The sequence below is a fragment of the Mus pahari genome, chromosome 6 (assembly GCF_900095145.1).
Source record: "Mus pahari chromosome 6, PAHARI_EIJ_v1.1, whole genome shotgun sequence".
In the NCBI taxonomy this organism is placed as follows: domain Eukaryota; kingdom Metazoa; phylum Chordata; class Mammalia; order Rodentia; family Muridae; genus Mus; species Mus pahari.
Genome location: NC_034595.1, coordinates 59,900,255 through 59,918,592, shown reverse-complemented (window position 1 = coordinate 59,918,592; position 18,338 = coordinate 59,900,255). Strand labels below are relative to the sequence as shown.

The window sequence follows — 18,338 nt, the reverse complement described above, 5'->3', positions numbered from 1 at the left end:
GAAAGGGAGAAAGGAAGGAAGGAAGGAAGGAAGGAAGGAAGGAAGGAAGGAAGGAAGGAAGGAAGGAAGGAAAAAGTCATCAACCTGTAGAGGAGATCTTTCACCTCTTTGCTAGCCAGAGTCACTAATTGGTATGGGGAGTCCTTTAGTCTACTTCAGGTATTAAGATCTTCTAGGCCTACACATATGACCAAGCAGTTGTTTTAATTCTGATTTATCCTTAGTTCCACAATGAAGCCATTTTGGGATCCCAATCAAGACATAGCCTAATTTACCAAAGTCTCTTTTGCTAATGACCCTCTAAATACTGCGACCCTTTAATACAGTTCCTCATGTGGTAACCCCTAACCATAAAATTATTTTGTTGCTACTTTATAACTGTAATTTTACTATTGTTATGAATCGTTTTCCACTGGTCTTAGGAGACCTCTGTGAGTCATTCAACTCCCAAAGGGGTCACACCCCACCAGTTGAGAGCCACTGTGCTAGTGGGCCCTGCTCTTCAACTTTTCTCTTAAAAAGACTTGTAGGTTCTATCTCAAATTCCACCAGAAAATAGAGTTGCCAGATACCCTTGGCACACACGCTGACAGATGTTAAGTGCATCATCCAGTACACAACTCCTCCTCAGGAAGTTATAACGCTGCCAGGGAAACAACATCCCTAAATGCTAGCCCTCTCCTTGTAGACGTTTGCCCTTTACAAGATACTGACCAGTAATTCTTTACTACTTTGGTTTATGGTAACTGTCTTCTGTCTGTCTTTCTTTTCTTTTTCTTTCCCTTCCTTTTCTTTTTGTTCTTTTTTGTTTTGTTTGTGTGTTTTGTTTTTTGAGACAGGGTTTCTCCAGTTCTGGTTGTTCTGGAACTCATTCTGTAGACCAGGCTGGCCTTAAACTCAGAAATCCGCCTGTCTCTGCCTCCCAAGTGCTGGGATTAAAGGTGTGTGCCACCACACCTGGCTGACTGGCTTGCTTGCTTTCTCTTTTCTTTTCTTTTCTTTTCTTTTCTTTTCTTTTCTTTTCTTTTCTTTTCTTTTCTTTTCTTTTCTTTTCTTTCTTTCTTTCTCCCTTACTCCCTTCCTTTCTTTCTTTTTTTCCTTTTCTTTCCTTCCTCCTTCCTTTAAGTTTATCTAAGTTAAATTTCTTTCTTTTTTTTTTTTGTTAAATTTATTTCTTAACTGATAGATAAAAAATTAAGATCCTGCATATGCCTTGATGCATATATACATTGTGTTATTTTAAATCAGCTAAACATACCTATCTCTGCAAACATAATCACTTCTCTATGATAGAAGCTTTGAAAATTCTTTCTTTTAGCTATTGGTATTGACAGTAACCCAGCAGTACAATAGCTCACCAGAGCTGCTTGCTTCTGGCTAATGTAACTTAGTACGTAGCAATCTGCCCTTTCTCCATCTTCATTCCTCTCCCTCGACTCTACACACCCTCTCACAACTGCACCCTACCATCAACCTCTGTGACTTCCACTGTTGGGAGAAGACAAGGGTGATTGTATGGTGCTTATGTGTCTATGCCTGGCTTATTTCATGCATTACGTCTATGTTGCCACAAATAATGATTTTTATTTTTGTTACTGACTGAATGGTATTCCTCTCTGTGGAATATGTGTGAATATGTGTCACATTTTAAAACCCCTTCACCTGTTAATGAAGCAATTAAAAAATAATCAGTCCAGCCTTTTTGGTCTGAGGCATAAGTAATCTACCTATTATTAAACATATTTATTCCTTTTGTTAGAATTGTTGAGTATTTTGTAATTCTGCCCAGATATTGAATCTGGGTAAGAAGTCAGATGCTTCCTTAAGCTAAGCCTGTAAAGGAGATGACACATTGACCTCATCTAATGTTTTGTTCTAGCTCGAGATGCAGACGAGCGAGAGAAGTGGATCCATGCCTTAGAAGAAACTATTCTTCGCCATACTCTTCAGCTTCAAGTAAGAGGCTTTTCATGGTACTTGTGGTTTTCTTTGGTGGGGAGGAGGTTATTTTTTAAATAACTGATGTAATACAATGAGAACTCTTAATTTCTGAGTTGATTATTCTTGCCTTCTAGTGTTACATAGTAAAGTTACAGACATTTTTTTTTCTGTTTTTTGTAGGGCAAAATATTGATTTTTCTTTAAAAACAAACAAACAGGAATGAAGACAGTGTAAGGTAGTTTTGTTAAAATGTGCCAGCATAATTTTTAAATATTTTATATCAATATTGAACTATCAATAAAGCCGGCTTATAAGGTTAGACATAATAATAACTGCTGAGAGTTTACCTCATTTTCATGTTAATAGAATTTGGCTATTATCACATACACATAGTTAATACTGATTAGAGAAAAAGTAAAAGTGGACTTACCACAAAATAGGTCAAGAAAAACAAAATATCCAACGAGGTATGAAGTTTGTACTTGGCAGTCCTCAGACTTGCATCTGTTCGTGGAATCTGTTTATTCTGAGCAGAGCTTATGTTCAGGTGGCTCTTCCCTTTGGGGCAGTGAGGCTGGTGGCAGTAGTTTTCTGCCTCTAGGCCCATAGTCAGTAACAGTGACACGTACAGTGGCTGATGGTGACAGCATTCAGGAGGCTGAGCCAGGAGCCATCACTGAGAGTTTAAGGCCAGCCTGGGCTACAGTCTAGATCCTGTCTTAAAATTAATAGCGTGCTTTCACTTTAACTGTGGTTATGTGTCTGATGGCTACCACTCAGAGTTTCTTAGTCATGGAACTGAGATGGACTGGAGAAACACATTGCTAATAGGATAGAAGATGTCTCCACCCAACCCCAGCTCTAGTGGCTTCGGAATAGGAAACAGAGCAGGGTGAGTAACAGAAGCAGCACGTGCCTCTTTAGCATAGAGAAAATGCTTGCTTGTGCCTAGCTGCTAAGGGGCTTTCGACTGTTAGAGGAGTTTGTTTTATTTTTAGGCTTGAATTGTAGAAAACCCGGTGCTTTGTGACTCCCTCTTTTTAACTCTGTCTTACACCAGAAATTGTCTTGACTTGGTAAGGGTCATCTCAGGTCTTACTACTACATGCTGAGAGTTCAAGCAGAGGCTTAGGAAACAGCATTTGATGATGTGGTTATTAAGGGATAGAGACAATGAATATGGAGTTGAAGGGGTTTGTAGATTACTCTGCCATATGATTTTTAAAAGCAATTTCATGATTGTTATCAGCTTCTTTTTAGTTTAGGCAGTTCCATAAATGATACTGCATACTTGGGACAGGCTTGTGGTCCAATTAGAAGGTAGCTGTTTTAGATTTAATTGTGTTGAAAGTGACTGGCTAAAGTGACATTCAAGTGTCTGGTGTGTGTTCAGCCTTGGAGCCTCTGCTGTGGGACCCCTGCAAACCCATGGAGTGCGCTCACTCCCCTTAACACACTTTAAAGCTCCCTGGCCTCCACGTGCTTCTGAATGATGTTCTTTCCCCGTACCCAGTGCTGTTTGCCCATTTTCACAGCTTAGCTCAGAACTGGCCTCACTGGTAGAGCAGATGAAGACAAGCCCCCATCCTCCAAGCCCAAGGACCTTCCTGTGCTTAGCCATTGCACAATTCACAAGTATTGTTGGCAGGCTGGTGGTAGCAGGATCTTGTGTTGGCCTTGAACTTGAGATCTTCCTGCCTCTATTTCCTGAGTGCTGTGCCTCTGCTCTGGTAAAAGTACACGGAACTTCCGTTGCTAGGTAACTCCTTATGTTCAGGTACCCCCTTTGATCCAGTGTTGGGATCAGAATTAGTGTGGTAAGAAGAGAGCTTACATGTTTTGGGGACGGCCGGAAGGAAGAGATACTTTTGAGATGTTTTAGATTTTGATAGCTTTGGCATTTTAGGGACAGATATAATATGGGAGTTCTTTGTATTTTTTAAACTTGGTAACTAGAGAGGATAGAACATTTAGAAATACGCAGTGAGTGTTCCTTTGGGCAGGAGTGTCTTCTCAGCCGCGGTGGGGTGTGGTGTAGCTCCCTCTGGAGCTGGAATGGCCCAGTGCAGTAGTGGCTTAGCATTTGTTCATTAACATTGACCTCTGACTGAATTCTGATGAGGGCCATGACAATGCCTCTTCCTTAGCATCATTGTGATAGTTACATGAGTCCAGTGCAGTCTGGAGTTGTTCATTACAGTGAGTCATAGGTCCAGGTCGGGGTGTCTGGCTTCAGCTACATTATCAATACTGGATCCCCACAGGGACACCTCTCAGGTATCCTGTAGTTTTGCTGTGTCATGGGGATCCTGCATGGGTCTGTAAGACCTGCCCCTTCACGTGCTCCAGCAGTTCCTAGGAGGGGTAGATGTTGGGGTGGGTGGATCTGGGGCTGGGTTGGTCAGCTTGCCAGCTCTCCTGCACCCACACCACCAGAGCTTGCTCTCCAGCACTGCCCTGGCTAGTTTACCTAATGCTGCAGCCAGCAAAGGGCAGGGCCAGCTCTCCAGCTCTCATGTCCTCAGGGGCTGGCTCACCTGTTCCTGTGACACCAGGGCCAGCTCTGTTGTGCTGCATCCAGTGAGGGGCAGGGCTAGCTTTCTTGCCTGCTGCAAGTGACAAGGAGCTGGGGGCATCTTTTTCCCTGGCCAATGACTCACCCGCTTGCTTCAATCGTTCTTGAGATTTAACTTGTTTTCTCTGCTTTACATATTTTATAGGAAAAAAAATTTTTTTTCCCTTTTCAAGGATCAGTGACCTTGATTTCTTTGTGACTATGGCACCCTTCCTTTACTCTGCAGCTGCCTCTGCCATGTTCATAAATTCAGCTAAACTCTGTAGATGATCCTTAGCCTCCTGTCTTCATAAAGCTTCCAGTCATGCCCAGGTTAGGGCTTTGCTGTATCTCAGCAGCTCTATCCCAACCAACTCAGTCTCATTTGCATCCTTTAAGTGAACAACCATCACAGATGATTCCGAGGCATTAATATGTGAGAAAAAACCCTTTAGAGCAGTGGTTTTGGGGGTCAAATGCCCCTTTCACAGGGGTCACCCAAGACCATTGTAAAACAGAGATATTTATATTATATGAACTGGCAACCAAAGTAATTTTATGGTTAGGGTCACTACAACGTGAGGAACTGTATTGAAGGGTCGCAGTGTTAGGAAGCGTGAGAACCACTGACCTAGAGAGCTGCATTTAATTGTAGGATAAAGTCAAATTTAATAGGTGATTTGAGGCTCTCTTCATTGGAGTGGAATTTACCTTCCATTGCCTGTTATTTGCACCTGACTCTCCATGTAAGTCTTTATAGTTCTTTGCTTTGCTTCGTACTGGTCTCCAGTTCTTTACCGCCCCCCACACCTCCCTCCTTGTCTACTTACATGCTTTTAGTCATCCACAGCCCCGCACAGCATGGCCCATCCTTCCATTCTTTTGCTGCCATTATAGTAAAAGGGAATCTCATGAAGCTCATGAGATGAGAGAGAAAGCCCACTTTACTGATACATGCTCATGGTACATAGGCAGAAGTCCAGCACTGTCCGAGCTTTCTCATGTGTGGTTTGAGAAGTGGGTAAGCAGGAATGCTTTAGATCATGACTGGGGGCCTGGGGGCCTGGGGGCCTGGGGGCCTGGCCCTGCCTTTCTTCTAGCTGGGAAATCTATGGTGATATAATAATTGCTTTTCAACCCCAGTTTTATTTGTTTTGTTTTGTTTTGTTGTGTTTTATTTTGTTTGAGGGGGCAGGATTTGAGACAAGTTTTTTCTCTATGTAGGTTTGGTTGTCCTATATAGACCAGGCTGGCCTCAAACTTACTGAGATCTCTCTCCCTCTGCCTCCATGCTGCCAGGATTAAAGGTGTATGCCACTACATCTGGCTTCAGTGTTCGTTTCTTCATCTTTAAAAATAGTTATAAAACATCAGCAAAGCAGCCGTATCATCGTAATTGCACGTCTCTAGCCTGTGGGGCCTGTGCACAGAGGAATGGTGTTCAACAAATACTGTCCCCTCCTGTTCCATTCCAACTGTCATTTTATCTAAAGCTTCCTTCATTTTTATTCTCTTCATTCTTTTTCTGGGTCGCCCTGTTTCTTTGTATCATCAAATTGTAATTGTAAAATTGTAGTCTGCAACTAGGAAGCACAACTGAAAATCTGAGCATTTAAATCCTGTGACGCTGAGTTTTCTATAGCTGTTCTCTATTAACCTGCAGCGCTCGCTCTCTCTCTCTCTCTCTCTCTCTCTCTCTCTCTCTCTCTCTCTCATTCTTTCTTTCCTTTCTTCTAGCCTCTCCCCTTTTCTGTTTCTCACACATCTTTTCGATTGTTCTTTGTTAACTGTGCTCTGACATTTCCATGCACAGTTGCTCTGTCCCCACTGCTGTCAGCCTCTCCTCCCTGCCTTACTTGAGGTTTTATCTTCTGCTCTGTGACTCACTGTCCCCAGTGTAATGTCTTTGTTGACTGCTAAGTTAGGAAGCTCCTTGGAAAGAGCTAGAGGGCCACTGAGCCCTTTAACTCCCTCCTCTCAGCCTGTGAGCAGCTCGCCGGGCTGCTGTACAGGTATAAAAAGCAGTTTTACAAACTTGAGTAAGTTCAGGCTCAAATTTTAGAAAAAATTCTGTAGGCCCCAAGAATAGAATATGAGCTTTATGCTGTAATATTACTTAGTGTAGGCAAGTATAAAGCAAAAGGTAAATGCCTCAGATTTAAACTTTTATAAAAACATTCAAAAAGAACTTGCAAATTAAGTGCAAATATAACACAAAGCAACAGAATCTAAGATTCATTTAAGCTGATCCCAGGGGCAAATGCCTACACTTCTAGCATTCAGGAGGTAAGGCAAGGATTGCTGCAAGTTGAGGACCAACCTGGGCTAGTGAGTTCCAGCCAGCCAAGACTTCAGAGTGAAACCCTGTCTCAGAAAGAAAAATGTAAAATCTAGCAATTAATACAACCCGCTGTAGGAATCAGTTCTCTCCTACTGTGTGGGTTTTGGGATCAAACTTAGGTTGTCAGGCTTGGTATAGTGGGAATAAGCACAAGAAACTTATTCTAAGTACTACCATTTTTATTTTCAGACTCCATTTAATTAGGAGGAAACTAAGTTCAAGGTTTCAGGCCCTAGGGGAGCTGGATACTTCCCAATATCTGAACAACTTTTGTTTAAGGAAACACATCCTAATCCAGACATCTCAGGGACAGGGGTATAAGGAGAAAGTTGTCTGAGTCTAGACATGTCAAGGACAGCTTCTCCATCTTCCTGGCAGAGTCAAACTAAGTTCATGTTTCCAGGCCTAGGAACCTACTCCTATCCTGATGGATGGAAACTTCCTTGATCAACCTCGAACTATGACTGGACAATGCTAGAACCCACGCTGCTTCCCATGGCTTTATGGTTTCATCCTCTATGCTGTGCAGGGTCCCTTCAAGGTCACAGTTCAGCTCCCAAGTCTGTTCTACAGCCCTGATCGATCAGTAGTGGCTTGATTACAATACATTTTTGTCATCTACATTTATCTGATGTTTGAGTTATGTTGGATTTAAGTGAACCCCACAAAATTTGGTGCGTTAGCCAGGAATCCAATCACTCTACCCAGGTTCCTGGTTTGTTACCATCTGCATCGAGCAGTTTCATTTTGAAGCTCGAAACCTCCAGAGGTGAGCCTGTTTTTTGTTTTCTGTTTGGCAGCTGTCTGGTTGGAATATACAAAAGGAGAAACTGGACACAGTATTGCTCCCAGGGTCAGAGGAGCTCAGGGGACATACTGCCTCCTCTTTGGTTCCCACTGGAGGAACACCTGGTCTGGTTCTGGGTTCCCCCTTTGGTGGGACATTTGGTTCTCTTCCCTCTTTTCCCCAGCTCTATTGGTTGTCCTTGTCCATGTCTTTCAGTTTATGCCTGTGGTTTTGTTTAATTGCTTAAGTGTTGCTCCTTGCTTCATATCTGGAGGAAAGAGCCAAGCTTCATCTGCTGGCCATTCACCCCTTGACTGAATTTTAACGTACTTCAGGGATTTTCAGAAAAAAAGTGGCTGAATTGGGGCAACAAAAGCTGATAAACCTATGCTGCTCTTAGAGCCCAGCCCGAGCAGCTAAGGGCAGGAGAAGCCCCACCTCCTGCCTAGATCAAGCATTCAGCAGGCCAGGGCTGCCTGATCTGTACAAGCTGCTCTTAAAGGGGAACCTGCAGCTCTCAGCTTTCCTGTAAGGAAGGGGATAGCTAGTTCTGCTACAAAACCTCTGTGCCTGTGGCAGTTAGCTTCAGCAGGTGTAGGGTGTTCCTCCCTTGGCATTACAGCTGGAGAAAGGAAGAAAAGTCTTGTCTGTGTATTTTAAATACATAAATGTACGTGCCCACTGTATATATATATATATTTGTGACTGGCTTGAATGCATGGATTTACTGTGTTCTGTATAGATTACAGATTGTTGGCTTATAAATTATTGGATATGGTTAAAAATGTGTAACACCTGTAACAAAATGTTAGCATAAAGTCATAACTCAGGATTGTAGCCATTTTGGGCAACAACAATTGGCATGGGCCAACTAAAGAAGCAGGTCTCCAAAGATACTTTTAAATTGGGATAAGATTTCATATAATTTATGTCCTGTCTTTAAAAAAAAAAAACACTTAGGAGATTTTAAACTCCTTTAAAGAAAATTTTGGAGTATTATAGAAAATTAAGAACTAGATTAAAAAAAAAAAACAGCTTTTAAAAACATTTAAATTTGTAAGGCTATATGGCAAGCCAGTAAAAAACATCCCTCCATGGCCTCTGCATCAGCTCCTGCTTCCTGACCTAGGTTTATAAAATATAAGATATCAAACTATGCTTGCTTAGTGAGGTATTAAAGCTGCACCTCCACACACTCATTTACAAGAACTTTTCTTGCTTGTAGCCAAATTTCATAACATCAAAGTAATCTGCTTGCTATTGATTTTAGAGACACTAAATTGTTTACACTGTTAAAACTTGGTTTTGCCTTCTAAAAATTATAGTTATGCCCTGTATCTCCACTCTTTAAAAAAAAAAGGGGTAGCTGGGCATGGTGGCACACGCCTTTAATCCCAGCACTCGGGAGGCAGAGGCAGGTGGATTTCTAAGTTCGAGGCCAGCCTGGTCTACAGAGTGAGTTCCAGGACAGCCAGGGCTATACAGAGAAACCCTGTCTTGAAAAACAAAAACAAACAAACAAAAAAGGTTCTTTATTTTCATATTGCAAAAACGCACACTTAGGAGATTTTAAACACCTTTAAAGAAAATTTTGGAGTATTACAGAAAATTAAGAACTAGATTTTTTACAAAACAGCTTTTAAAAACATTTAAATTTGTAAGGCTATATGGCAAGCCAGTAAAAAGCATCCCTCCATGGCCTCTGCATCAGCTCCTGCTTCCTGACCTGCTTGAGTTCCAGTCCTGACTTCCTTTAGTGATGAACAGTGGTTTGGAGGTGTAAGCTGAATAAACCCTTTCCTCCCCAATTTGCTTCTTGGTCATGATGTTTGTGCAGGAATAGAAACCCTGACTAAGATAAATTGGTAAATTTGTAAGTTTATCAGGTATTTTATTATAATGTCTTTATTAATATCTGATCTTGATGAATAGGTAATAATAAATAAAAAAAGTAAAAAGATAGGGCCACAGGGGCCAGATGGCTCAGTGGTTAAGAGCACTGACTGCTCTTCCCAAGGTCCTGAGTTCAAATCCCAGCAACCACATGGTGTCCCACAACCATGAGATCTGATGACCTCTTCCAGTATGTCCAAAGACAGCTACAGTGTACTTACATATAACAATAAATAAATCTTTAAAACATAAAATAGGGCCACAGCTATACACCAGAGACTAAAGAGTTCTTATGATGCAGTGGGACGGACAGTGACTTCTGGTAATCTGACAGAGAGCTTGGGAGTTTCTCACCCTATGGGTCACAACCCTTTGAGGGTCAAAAGACCTTTCTACAGGGGTAGCCTAGGAGTGCCTGCATTGTGTATTTTATGATTGAGTCACCACAACAATATCAAGTAGCTCTACCTATTGCCCCACCTCAGCAGCCTCAAGTTGCTTACCAGGCTGACCTCAAATTTGATATTTCCCTGAGGCTCGCCTTGAACTCCTGGTTCTCTTGCCCTTCTATCTACCAAGTGCAGTATTATAGGTATGTGCCACCGTGGCCAGCGAATATAAGAATATTTTGAGAACTTTTCTTGAGTGTTAAATTAATACAAGTACTTTTTGAGTACACAGTTGTTTTCTACAACTGTGTTGTTTCCCTTGGCTTTGTTAAATCGATTTTTAGCATTACGTAGAAAAATGGGTGTGTTTAACTTTTTCCCTCAAGCGCCCCACCCCTACTCCCACGAAAAGGAAGTGCCCGCAGGACAGATGCGTCATGTCTTCCACAGGTAAAGTAGTGTGGGGGAGAAGCCACTTAGTTGGGCTCCCTCCAACTCCTCCTTGAGACTCTCAACAGAGCCTTTGCTCTTTCTGAGGGAAATTTTTGACTCTTAAGTTAGAATTTAGGATTCTCTAGGATTCATTTTTCTGATAAGTTTTCTTGATTTAGTTATAGCGAGTCTGTTCTGAACTCTGGGAAGCAACTAAGAACAGATGGTCCATTTTTACAGATAGCTAGAGGTTATTCCTTTAGCTGCCAGAATTCCATTTTCACTGTTTTAATAGAAATCTTGTGTGTGCTTTTCTGCCTTCCCTCTATAAAGATGTTAAATCTTAAGTGGTGCGTGCTCAACTCAGAACATACAAAAAGAATAGAGAAGTTATGTATTTAGTTGAGTATTTATTCAAATTCACTGTATTCTACATATTATAATAGTTGCCAAGAGTCTGTCTGTGTATAAACTACCCGTGGTCCTTGTCTTTATGGAGCCAGTCTACTATAACGAAGAGAACAGAAACCATAGTGTAACGAAGAGAACAGAAACCATAGTGGGAATTCGATTTCTAAAATCTACAGGCTCAGCAAGTCACAGCACTTGCCATGCAAGCCTTGTGGCCTGAGCTCAACCCCCAGAAACTGTAAATATAGAGGAAGAGCGCGGACTTCACAGTTCTGTCATCTGACCTTCAAGCATGCCTACACACACACACACACACACACACACACACACACGCACGCACGCACGCACGCACGCACGCACGCACATACACACCAGTAAATAAAAATGTGATAATGACATGAACAACACATGGCTTAAAAACTAAAACTCTGTCAGGTATGGTGGTACAAGCCTTTAATCCCATCACTCAGGAGACAGAGACAGGTGGATCTCTGTGAGTTTAAGGCTAGCCTGGTCTACAGAGTGACTTCTAGGACAGCCAGGGCTATACAGAGAAACCTTGTTTCAAAACAAAAAAGAAAAAGAAAGAAAGAAAGAAAGAAAGAAAGAAAGAAAGAAAGAAAGAAAGAAAGAAAGAAAGAAAGAAAGAACGAAAGAAAGAAAGAAGGAAGGAAGGAAAGAAAGAAAGAAAGAAAGAAAGAAAGAAAGAAAGAAGAAAGAGAAGAAAAAAATTAAACTCTGTAGAAATATATAAAATACTATAGTTTCCTCCTTTACTGTTTTCTAGAAATAAACACATTTTTATTTCTAACCTTACTAATCCTGATATACTTACAATGCACAAAGATTTAAAAAGTTATATAATATTTTAAATTTGAGAATTTTTTTAAATAATAGAAAGTGATTTTATTTACCTGTGACAAAGAGCTGAATATTTCTTACTGAATTTAGTAATGTAGGTTTTAAAAAATAAAATCTAGAGGTTCTCTTAGAATAAAGTTAACTGACCAATGCAGAATCTTATATATGAAAATTAGGGCAATTGTAATTTTAATTATATAATTAAAATTTGAAAAACTAGTTTCTTCTTCTTCCCTGTGTGTCCCCTAGACTGGCTCTTTTTACCTCCCCCTCAGTGTGTTGAGGCTGTTAGAGCACAATTCCTGGCCTTCCATCCCCCAGCAGGTATTTCTCAGCACCCGATGTTATGCCAGTCCCTGTGAGGAGAGGCTGAGGGTTCAGTGGTGAGCAAGACTTGCACTATAATAGGCATCGTGGGCCTGTGGGGAGGCTGCTGATTCTATTCTGAACAAAATATTTCTGTCTGACAGTGTGTTAACTGCAGTTTCCCTTGGTGAAACATGGCAGCTTTGGTTGTAAGATAGGTATTACTTCTCCCATATGCCAAGTGATAGATGTGCTCCATCTGGCCTAAGTTCCTACATAGGAATTCACTAGCTGACATCAGTTTTGAGATTTCTGAAGACAGGCAAAAACGTAGAGGCTTTATAGACCACTGCTGAACTCTTGCCTCTGCTTCAGAGTCAGTGCCAAGAGAACCATTGGCTTGGCTTAGAACACAACAAAGTACCCTATATTTTAGAGTATTTTTCAGTTCCAAGTTAGAGAGGGGAAGACGGGGGTGGGGGGCTGAGAGAGAGAAAGAGAGAGAGAGAGAGGAGAGAGAGGAGAGAGAGAGAAGAGAAGAGAGAGGAGAGAAGAGAGAGAAGAGAGAGAGATTGATTCAGTGATTTCCTGTTTTTCATATCCCTGCCCCACATGTGCATGGCTTCCCCTATTATCAGTATTTCCTGCCAGGATGGTACATTGGTCCTCACTGATTTCTAGTGACACAGTATTGCACAACACATAGGTTTTGTTTTGCCGAGGGTTTGTTTGGTTTTGGTTTTTGTTTTGATGCAGAGTCTCACATAGCAGGTGGGCCTCCATCTCACTATTTCGCCAAGGATGATTGTGCCTCTAGCTCCCAAGTGCTGGCTTTGCAGACATGTACCACCACTGCTAGCTGAAAAAAAAGTTAGTTTATTCTTTATATTGCTTATGAATTTGGAAAACTTTGTATCGTATGGCCTTACAGTATCATACATAGTATTTTTCCTACCTTAAAAATGTTCTGGGTGCTAGAGAGAGGATCCAGCAATTAAGAAGACCTGGGTGATCTTCCAGGGGCCCCATCTTTGATTCCTAGCACCCATGAAGCAGCTTATAACTGACAGTAGCTCCAGTTCTAGGGGCTCTGATGTCCTCTAGCCTTAATGGGCACCAGGCTTGCACATGATTTATGTACACACTTGCAGATAAAATCCCACATACAATTTAAAAAAACAAATTGACATTCTCCCTGTCTATCCTTCTCTCTTCATAGCCCTCACTGTTTATAGTCTCCAGAGTTTTGCTTTGCCCTAAAATGTTATATGTAGTATTTGGAATTGTACATTCTTTTGGGATAGGTTTTTTTTTTTTAATTTATTTCATGTATGTGAGTACACTATCACTGTCTTCAGACACAACAGAATAGGGCATCGGATCCCATTACAGATGGCTGTGAGCCACCATGTGGTTGCTGGGAATTGAACTCAGGACCTCTGGAAGAGCAGTCAGTGTGCTCTTAACCGCTGAGCCATCGCTCTAGCCCTGGGATAGGCTTCTTATAGTTAGGAAAATGTGTTTGTTTCCTCTTGATCTTTACATGTGTAACGGTTAGGTTTTTGTTTTTATTAACTTGACACAAGCTACAGTCACCTAGGAAAGGGGAGTTTTGAGAGGCTGCCTTCCTCAGCTTGCTTGTAGGCCACTCTGTGGGGCATTTTCTGGATTGCTAATTGATGGGGTGGGTAGGTGGTCCTGCCCTGGGGCAGGTTATGTAGTAAAGGGAGCCAGGCAAGTACCGGAAGCAGGCAGGAAGCAGGGTTTCTCTCTTGGTTTCTGCTTCAAGTTCCTGCCTGTGTTCCCTGGTCTCCCTCAATAATGAACCATAACCTGTAAACTAAACTTTTCACCCTTCCAGACATGCTTTTTGGTCAGTGTTTTATCACAGCAACAGAGAAATAAGGTATGATAACATGATTTGATAGATCATTTTGTCTTTATTACTGAAGATTAAATCCAGGGCCTCAACCTCAATAGACAGGCACACAACCACTGAGCATTACCAACAAGGCCAACCTCCAGAACCCTCCCAGACAGTTCAAACTGAAGACCAAGCATTCTTACATATGACCTATAGGGGCCATTCTCACCGAAACCACTATAGTCACATTTTATCAAATATGAATTAAGAGTCAAAACAATTACAAAAGAACTCATAATGTAAAATTATAGCCGTGGTAAATTCCATGAAAGTTTCATGGGCTACTGATGACCCAAAATCAGAAGAATTTATATTGTTTGTGTAGAGATGATAGAAGTAAATTGAGAGTCAAGAGTTATTGTCAAGGAGATAGTGTGAAAGAAATAGCAGCTGTCACAAGGTTAAGTTGGAAGGTCCTTGGCAAATTAAAGATACTTCAAAAGGACCATTGTGTGGAGGGCAGAAAAATAGGGGTGCAAGTTGAAAGATGCAGGTAGGGCTTTAAAACATTTTTACTGTTCAGTGTTAAATACTGAGTTATATCCCTGTGCACCATGCAAAGCTGTGGCAAGTTTCTTAATTGACAGTGAGAAGCTATGGAAATACACTCTAGCTCTTATGTTGAGAGTGAATTGGTAGATTCAGGAAGACTCTAGTGAGGAAATTATTCCAAGGGCCATTATTTCGGTTATGAGGAGAACTGGAATTGAAAACACATTTTTAGTTTGCATTTTAGAATGGATGATAGTGGTTTCATTTACTGAGAGAGAGATCATGGGAGAACTCCATGCTTATAAAAGGGGAATCAGAATGAACTTCGTGCAACAATTTACATCAACTAAAAATAAAAACATGAACAATGAGTAGAGCAGTGTAGTTTTAGTGTAGTTGAGTATTTCTTGAACTCTGTGTGCCACATAAATGACAGCAGACAATTGGATGCTTCGAAGAGTCTTAGGAAAGGTCAAGATACCAAGGAAAAAAGGTACAGAAAAGCAGCTTGTTCCTCCAGATCAACAATGCCAATCATTGGTGTCTGTGATTTCCTGCATTTTGGGCCTCTGTCCAGGTCCTCCAAGGCTGAACTTCTCAGTTACATCATTTGGATTCTTGGAAGTTCTTCACAAGCCACCTACACTCCTTATGGTGCTGTCAAAACAGCAAGCCCACGGACGTGTCACCTACAAGTAAAACAGACACCCAAGCTCTTGTTTATTAGTAGGCTGTAGTGTTTCCTCCTCTCCCGCCTTCCTCCTGCGACAGAAACAACTTTCTGGAGGCAAAAATCAATTATCAAGGTGGAACTTCTGAGCTCAGCACCTGCCAAAATGTGATGGGGAGCTCGAAGCCGCTGGCGCCCTTGAAGCCAGTTCCAGGCCTTTTCCCAGCTCTCGGGGGTGGGAGCCCTGAGCCTCCACGGCTCCTTCGCGGCTGACGCCCAACGGGGCCAACCGCCAATCGCCAGCCACTCACCTCCCATGCAGGTGACCCGTGGCCAATCGCCAGGGGCCTCTTTGCCAGGGCCAGCCAATTGGGGCTGCGCCTGGGCCGCGGCGTAGGGGGGAGGGCGGGGGAGGGCGGGAGAGGGCGTCCTCCAGCGGCTCCTGGGCTGGAGTGCGAGGCGCGGAGGGGCATCCGGGCTGGGGAAGGGCCCCTCCCCTGAGACGGCGGCCGGCCGCGGCGAATGGCTCTCCTGCTGGCCGCTTGCGGAGTGAGTAGACCCTCGGGTCCCCCTGGCGAGGGGCCACCTCCCCTCAGCCCACGCCCCCAAGCCCCCCTCTGTGGCGCCGCTGTCCTGCTTAGGAAATACTTGTGTGGAACTCGGTTCTCCTTTAGAAGGCTGACGCACAATCACTTCAGTTGAGCTCTAAACTCGAAAGCTCAACTCTGACCCAGCGCCTCTTAAATGTAGACTCTTCCTATTCAGGCTTTGTGCTGGAGCTTGGCCCTGCATTTGTGTGTCAGTGATGAATGCTGCTGTTTGTGGGTGCGTGGCTAGGGAAGGGGGTGGTTTTTGTTTTTAAGTAGGTGCTGGAAACTTCAGTATAGTTTTATGGGGTTCATGGGACAACTGTAGGGAAGGTTTTAAGGTTGTCAGTCTTAGCTCAGTTGTAGAAAGTTGCCTGTGATTAATATAGCAGGAAGGGAAGGCCCCTGCTGGTCTTTCTGCTGTACTTAAAAAAAAAATGTTTTTTTTAAATCATAAAAGATTGAGAATTAGGATGAAGAACATTTTTAATGTGAAGGTTTGGTACTGCATGATTAAATTGTTTTACTTGTTAGCTACATTACAGAATTGAAAGCCAAGTAACTATTTCCAGGCTTTTCAGTGGGAAAGCTGGCAATGGTCTTAAAGTGGTAGTTGCAGTTTAAAACGTTCGCAGTGAACGTTTTTTAAAAAACAGGAGGTCTCATGAAATTACTCATAGGTCATGCTTGTGAACACAGCCTGTGTCGGAACAACCATTAGGGTGCTGTAGTTACTAGTACGAACGTTTCTTATCTTTTACTTTTTGGAGGATGATTTTTTAGACTTTTGGTTTTTGTGCATCTCTACAACTTTACTTAAATAGAAGCTCGATTGTTTTAATGTACTCCAGGGCAGGCATACATCACTAAGAAAGGGATTTTTAGTTTGAGAATTCAATCAAGAAGCTTTTTTTTTTTTTTTTTTTGAAGTTGAGTGCCCTTAGTTTGGTTTGAACAGGAATGACATTGTGCTTGAAGCATATCTCAGTAAATGAGAGGCTGAAAAAATATATTGAGCACAGTACCCTACTCCCCACATCTAAAGCTCTTTAGTAATATCTCTTGGATTTGACAGGTTTTCTTGTATGATACAGCTCTGAGTCCTTTGCCCTCTCTCTGCTGGACTTTTGGGAAATCTGCTGAAAGTGAGACAAGCCCCACCCATCCTCTTCACTCAAAAACACATTGAGTGACTGCCATGCTTCTGCTTTGGGTGCCTGCCCAAGTCCAGTTCCTGGCATCCCTATAAGGCCCTCCACGGTGGGTACGAATTCATCTCACAGCTGTCTGCTCAGCTGTAGGTGCTCAAGGTGCTCCCTGTGAGCGGGCTCTCCTTAGATCTGTCTAGCCTCTGAGCTCTTTCTCGTCAGTCTTTCATTTTGCTTAGGTTACCACCACATGTCAGGAGGCTAAGCTTTGGGCTGGACCCTAGTGCCTAGCACTATTGCCTTTCCCTTACTGTATAAAAGAAGGCAATGAGTTACTTTGTGTCTGTCACAGAATTTGTTCATATTTCTTACAGGTTTTGCTAAATGTTAAATTTTTTGTTCACATGTCTGATTCTTAATTAGGTTGTAATTTGCTAGAAATACAGGTTTTTACTCATCTTTGTATCCCTGGTGTCTTTGTCACTAAGGGAGTGTCTGGCCATGTAGGCTGTTCTCTTCCTTATGTTTCCTTACTCTGAAGAGAAATTCTTAACAGATTTATCAAATTTTACGACAGAAGGTTCTCACAATGAATACCCAAAGACCCAGGAAAAACTCTTGTTTCTGTAAGTTGAATATGGCTGTCTATGGATAGCTACATAGAATATTATTCAATAAAGAGGGGCTGGAGAGATGGCTCAGTGGTTGAGCACTGACTGCTCTTCGGAAGGTCCTGAGTTCAAATCCCAGCAACCACATGGTGGCTCACAACCATCCATAATGAGATCTGATGCCCTCTTCCGGAGTGTCTGAAGACAACTAGAGTGTACTTGCATAATAAATAAATAAATTAAAAAAGAATATTATTGGATAAAGAACTGTGATGTAATGCAATAATAGACTTGTCTGGAGTCAGTCAGGGTAGCATTCTTACTGGGCAATGGGCCAGGACTCCTTTCAAAATGAAAGATTTATGACTTACTGTCAGACAAGGGTCTCAAGATGTTTGTTTGTTTGTTCTGTTTTGCCTTGTTTTAGTTTTTGTCTTTTTGAGACAACCCTACCATGTAGCCCAAGCTTGTCTTGGATTCATGATTTCCTTTTCTTTGCCCCTCAAATGCTGGGATTATAAGCATGTGCTACTGTACCCTGGCCTGATCAGAGGATTTCTTTAATGTAGGGGAAAAGGTGAAAGCAAGGTTTCTGTCTGTCATGGGAGAGAAGGGTTCTGGTTCTAAAGGAATTCTAGAGTCTCTTGCTGCTTTGGGAGAAAAGGGGAACATGAAAATTTCAGATTCTTTTTCTAAGTGCCCTTCAGTTCAAGAGTGTAGCATCCACAAGTGTGGCACTTGGAATTTGGCTTTCTGAGCCCAGGAGAACATTTGTAGGTGTTTAGCAAGTGGGTAAGTTGTATAAACTGAAGACATGACCACTCCATGGTCTGGTTACAGGGAAGGTTTTTATTGTAGAAATGAGGGTCGAACAGCCAGAGGCATCTGGAATAGTCCAGACCAGAGAAGCGAACTATTAGACTGAACATATCTAGCATACGACCTCTGGCCATGAGAGAAGGGCTGGTGTTGGGGGTGAAGACCCAGAAG

The 18,338-nt window shown here is 42.2% G+C and overlaps 1 protein-coding gene across 7 annotated transcripts in view; it reads left to right on the top strand.

Moving 5' to 3' along the window:
* The window catches only part of Osbpl9 (oxysterol binding protein like 9), a 145,911-nt gene that overhangs the window by 72,492 nt on the left and 55,081 nt on the right, over nt 1-18,338 (top strand). For 5 of the 7 annotated variants that reach the window (XM_021199762.1, XM_021199760.1, XM_021199761.1 and 2 more), the window contains one exon: nt 1,880-1,956. In XM_021199762.1, coding sequence (XP_021055421.1) covers nt 1,880-1,956 — 77 coding nt within the window. Of the gene's footprint in view, nt 1-1,879; nt 1,957-15,409; nt 15,552-18,338 lie in introns of those variants that run through there. The other 2 variants (XM_021199766.1, XM_021199767.1) reach the window with 1 other exon arrangement.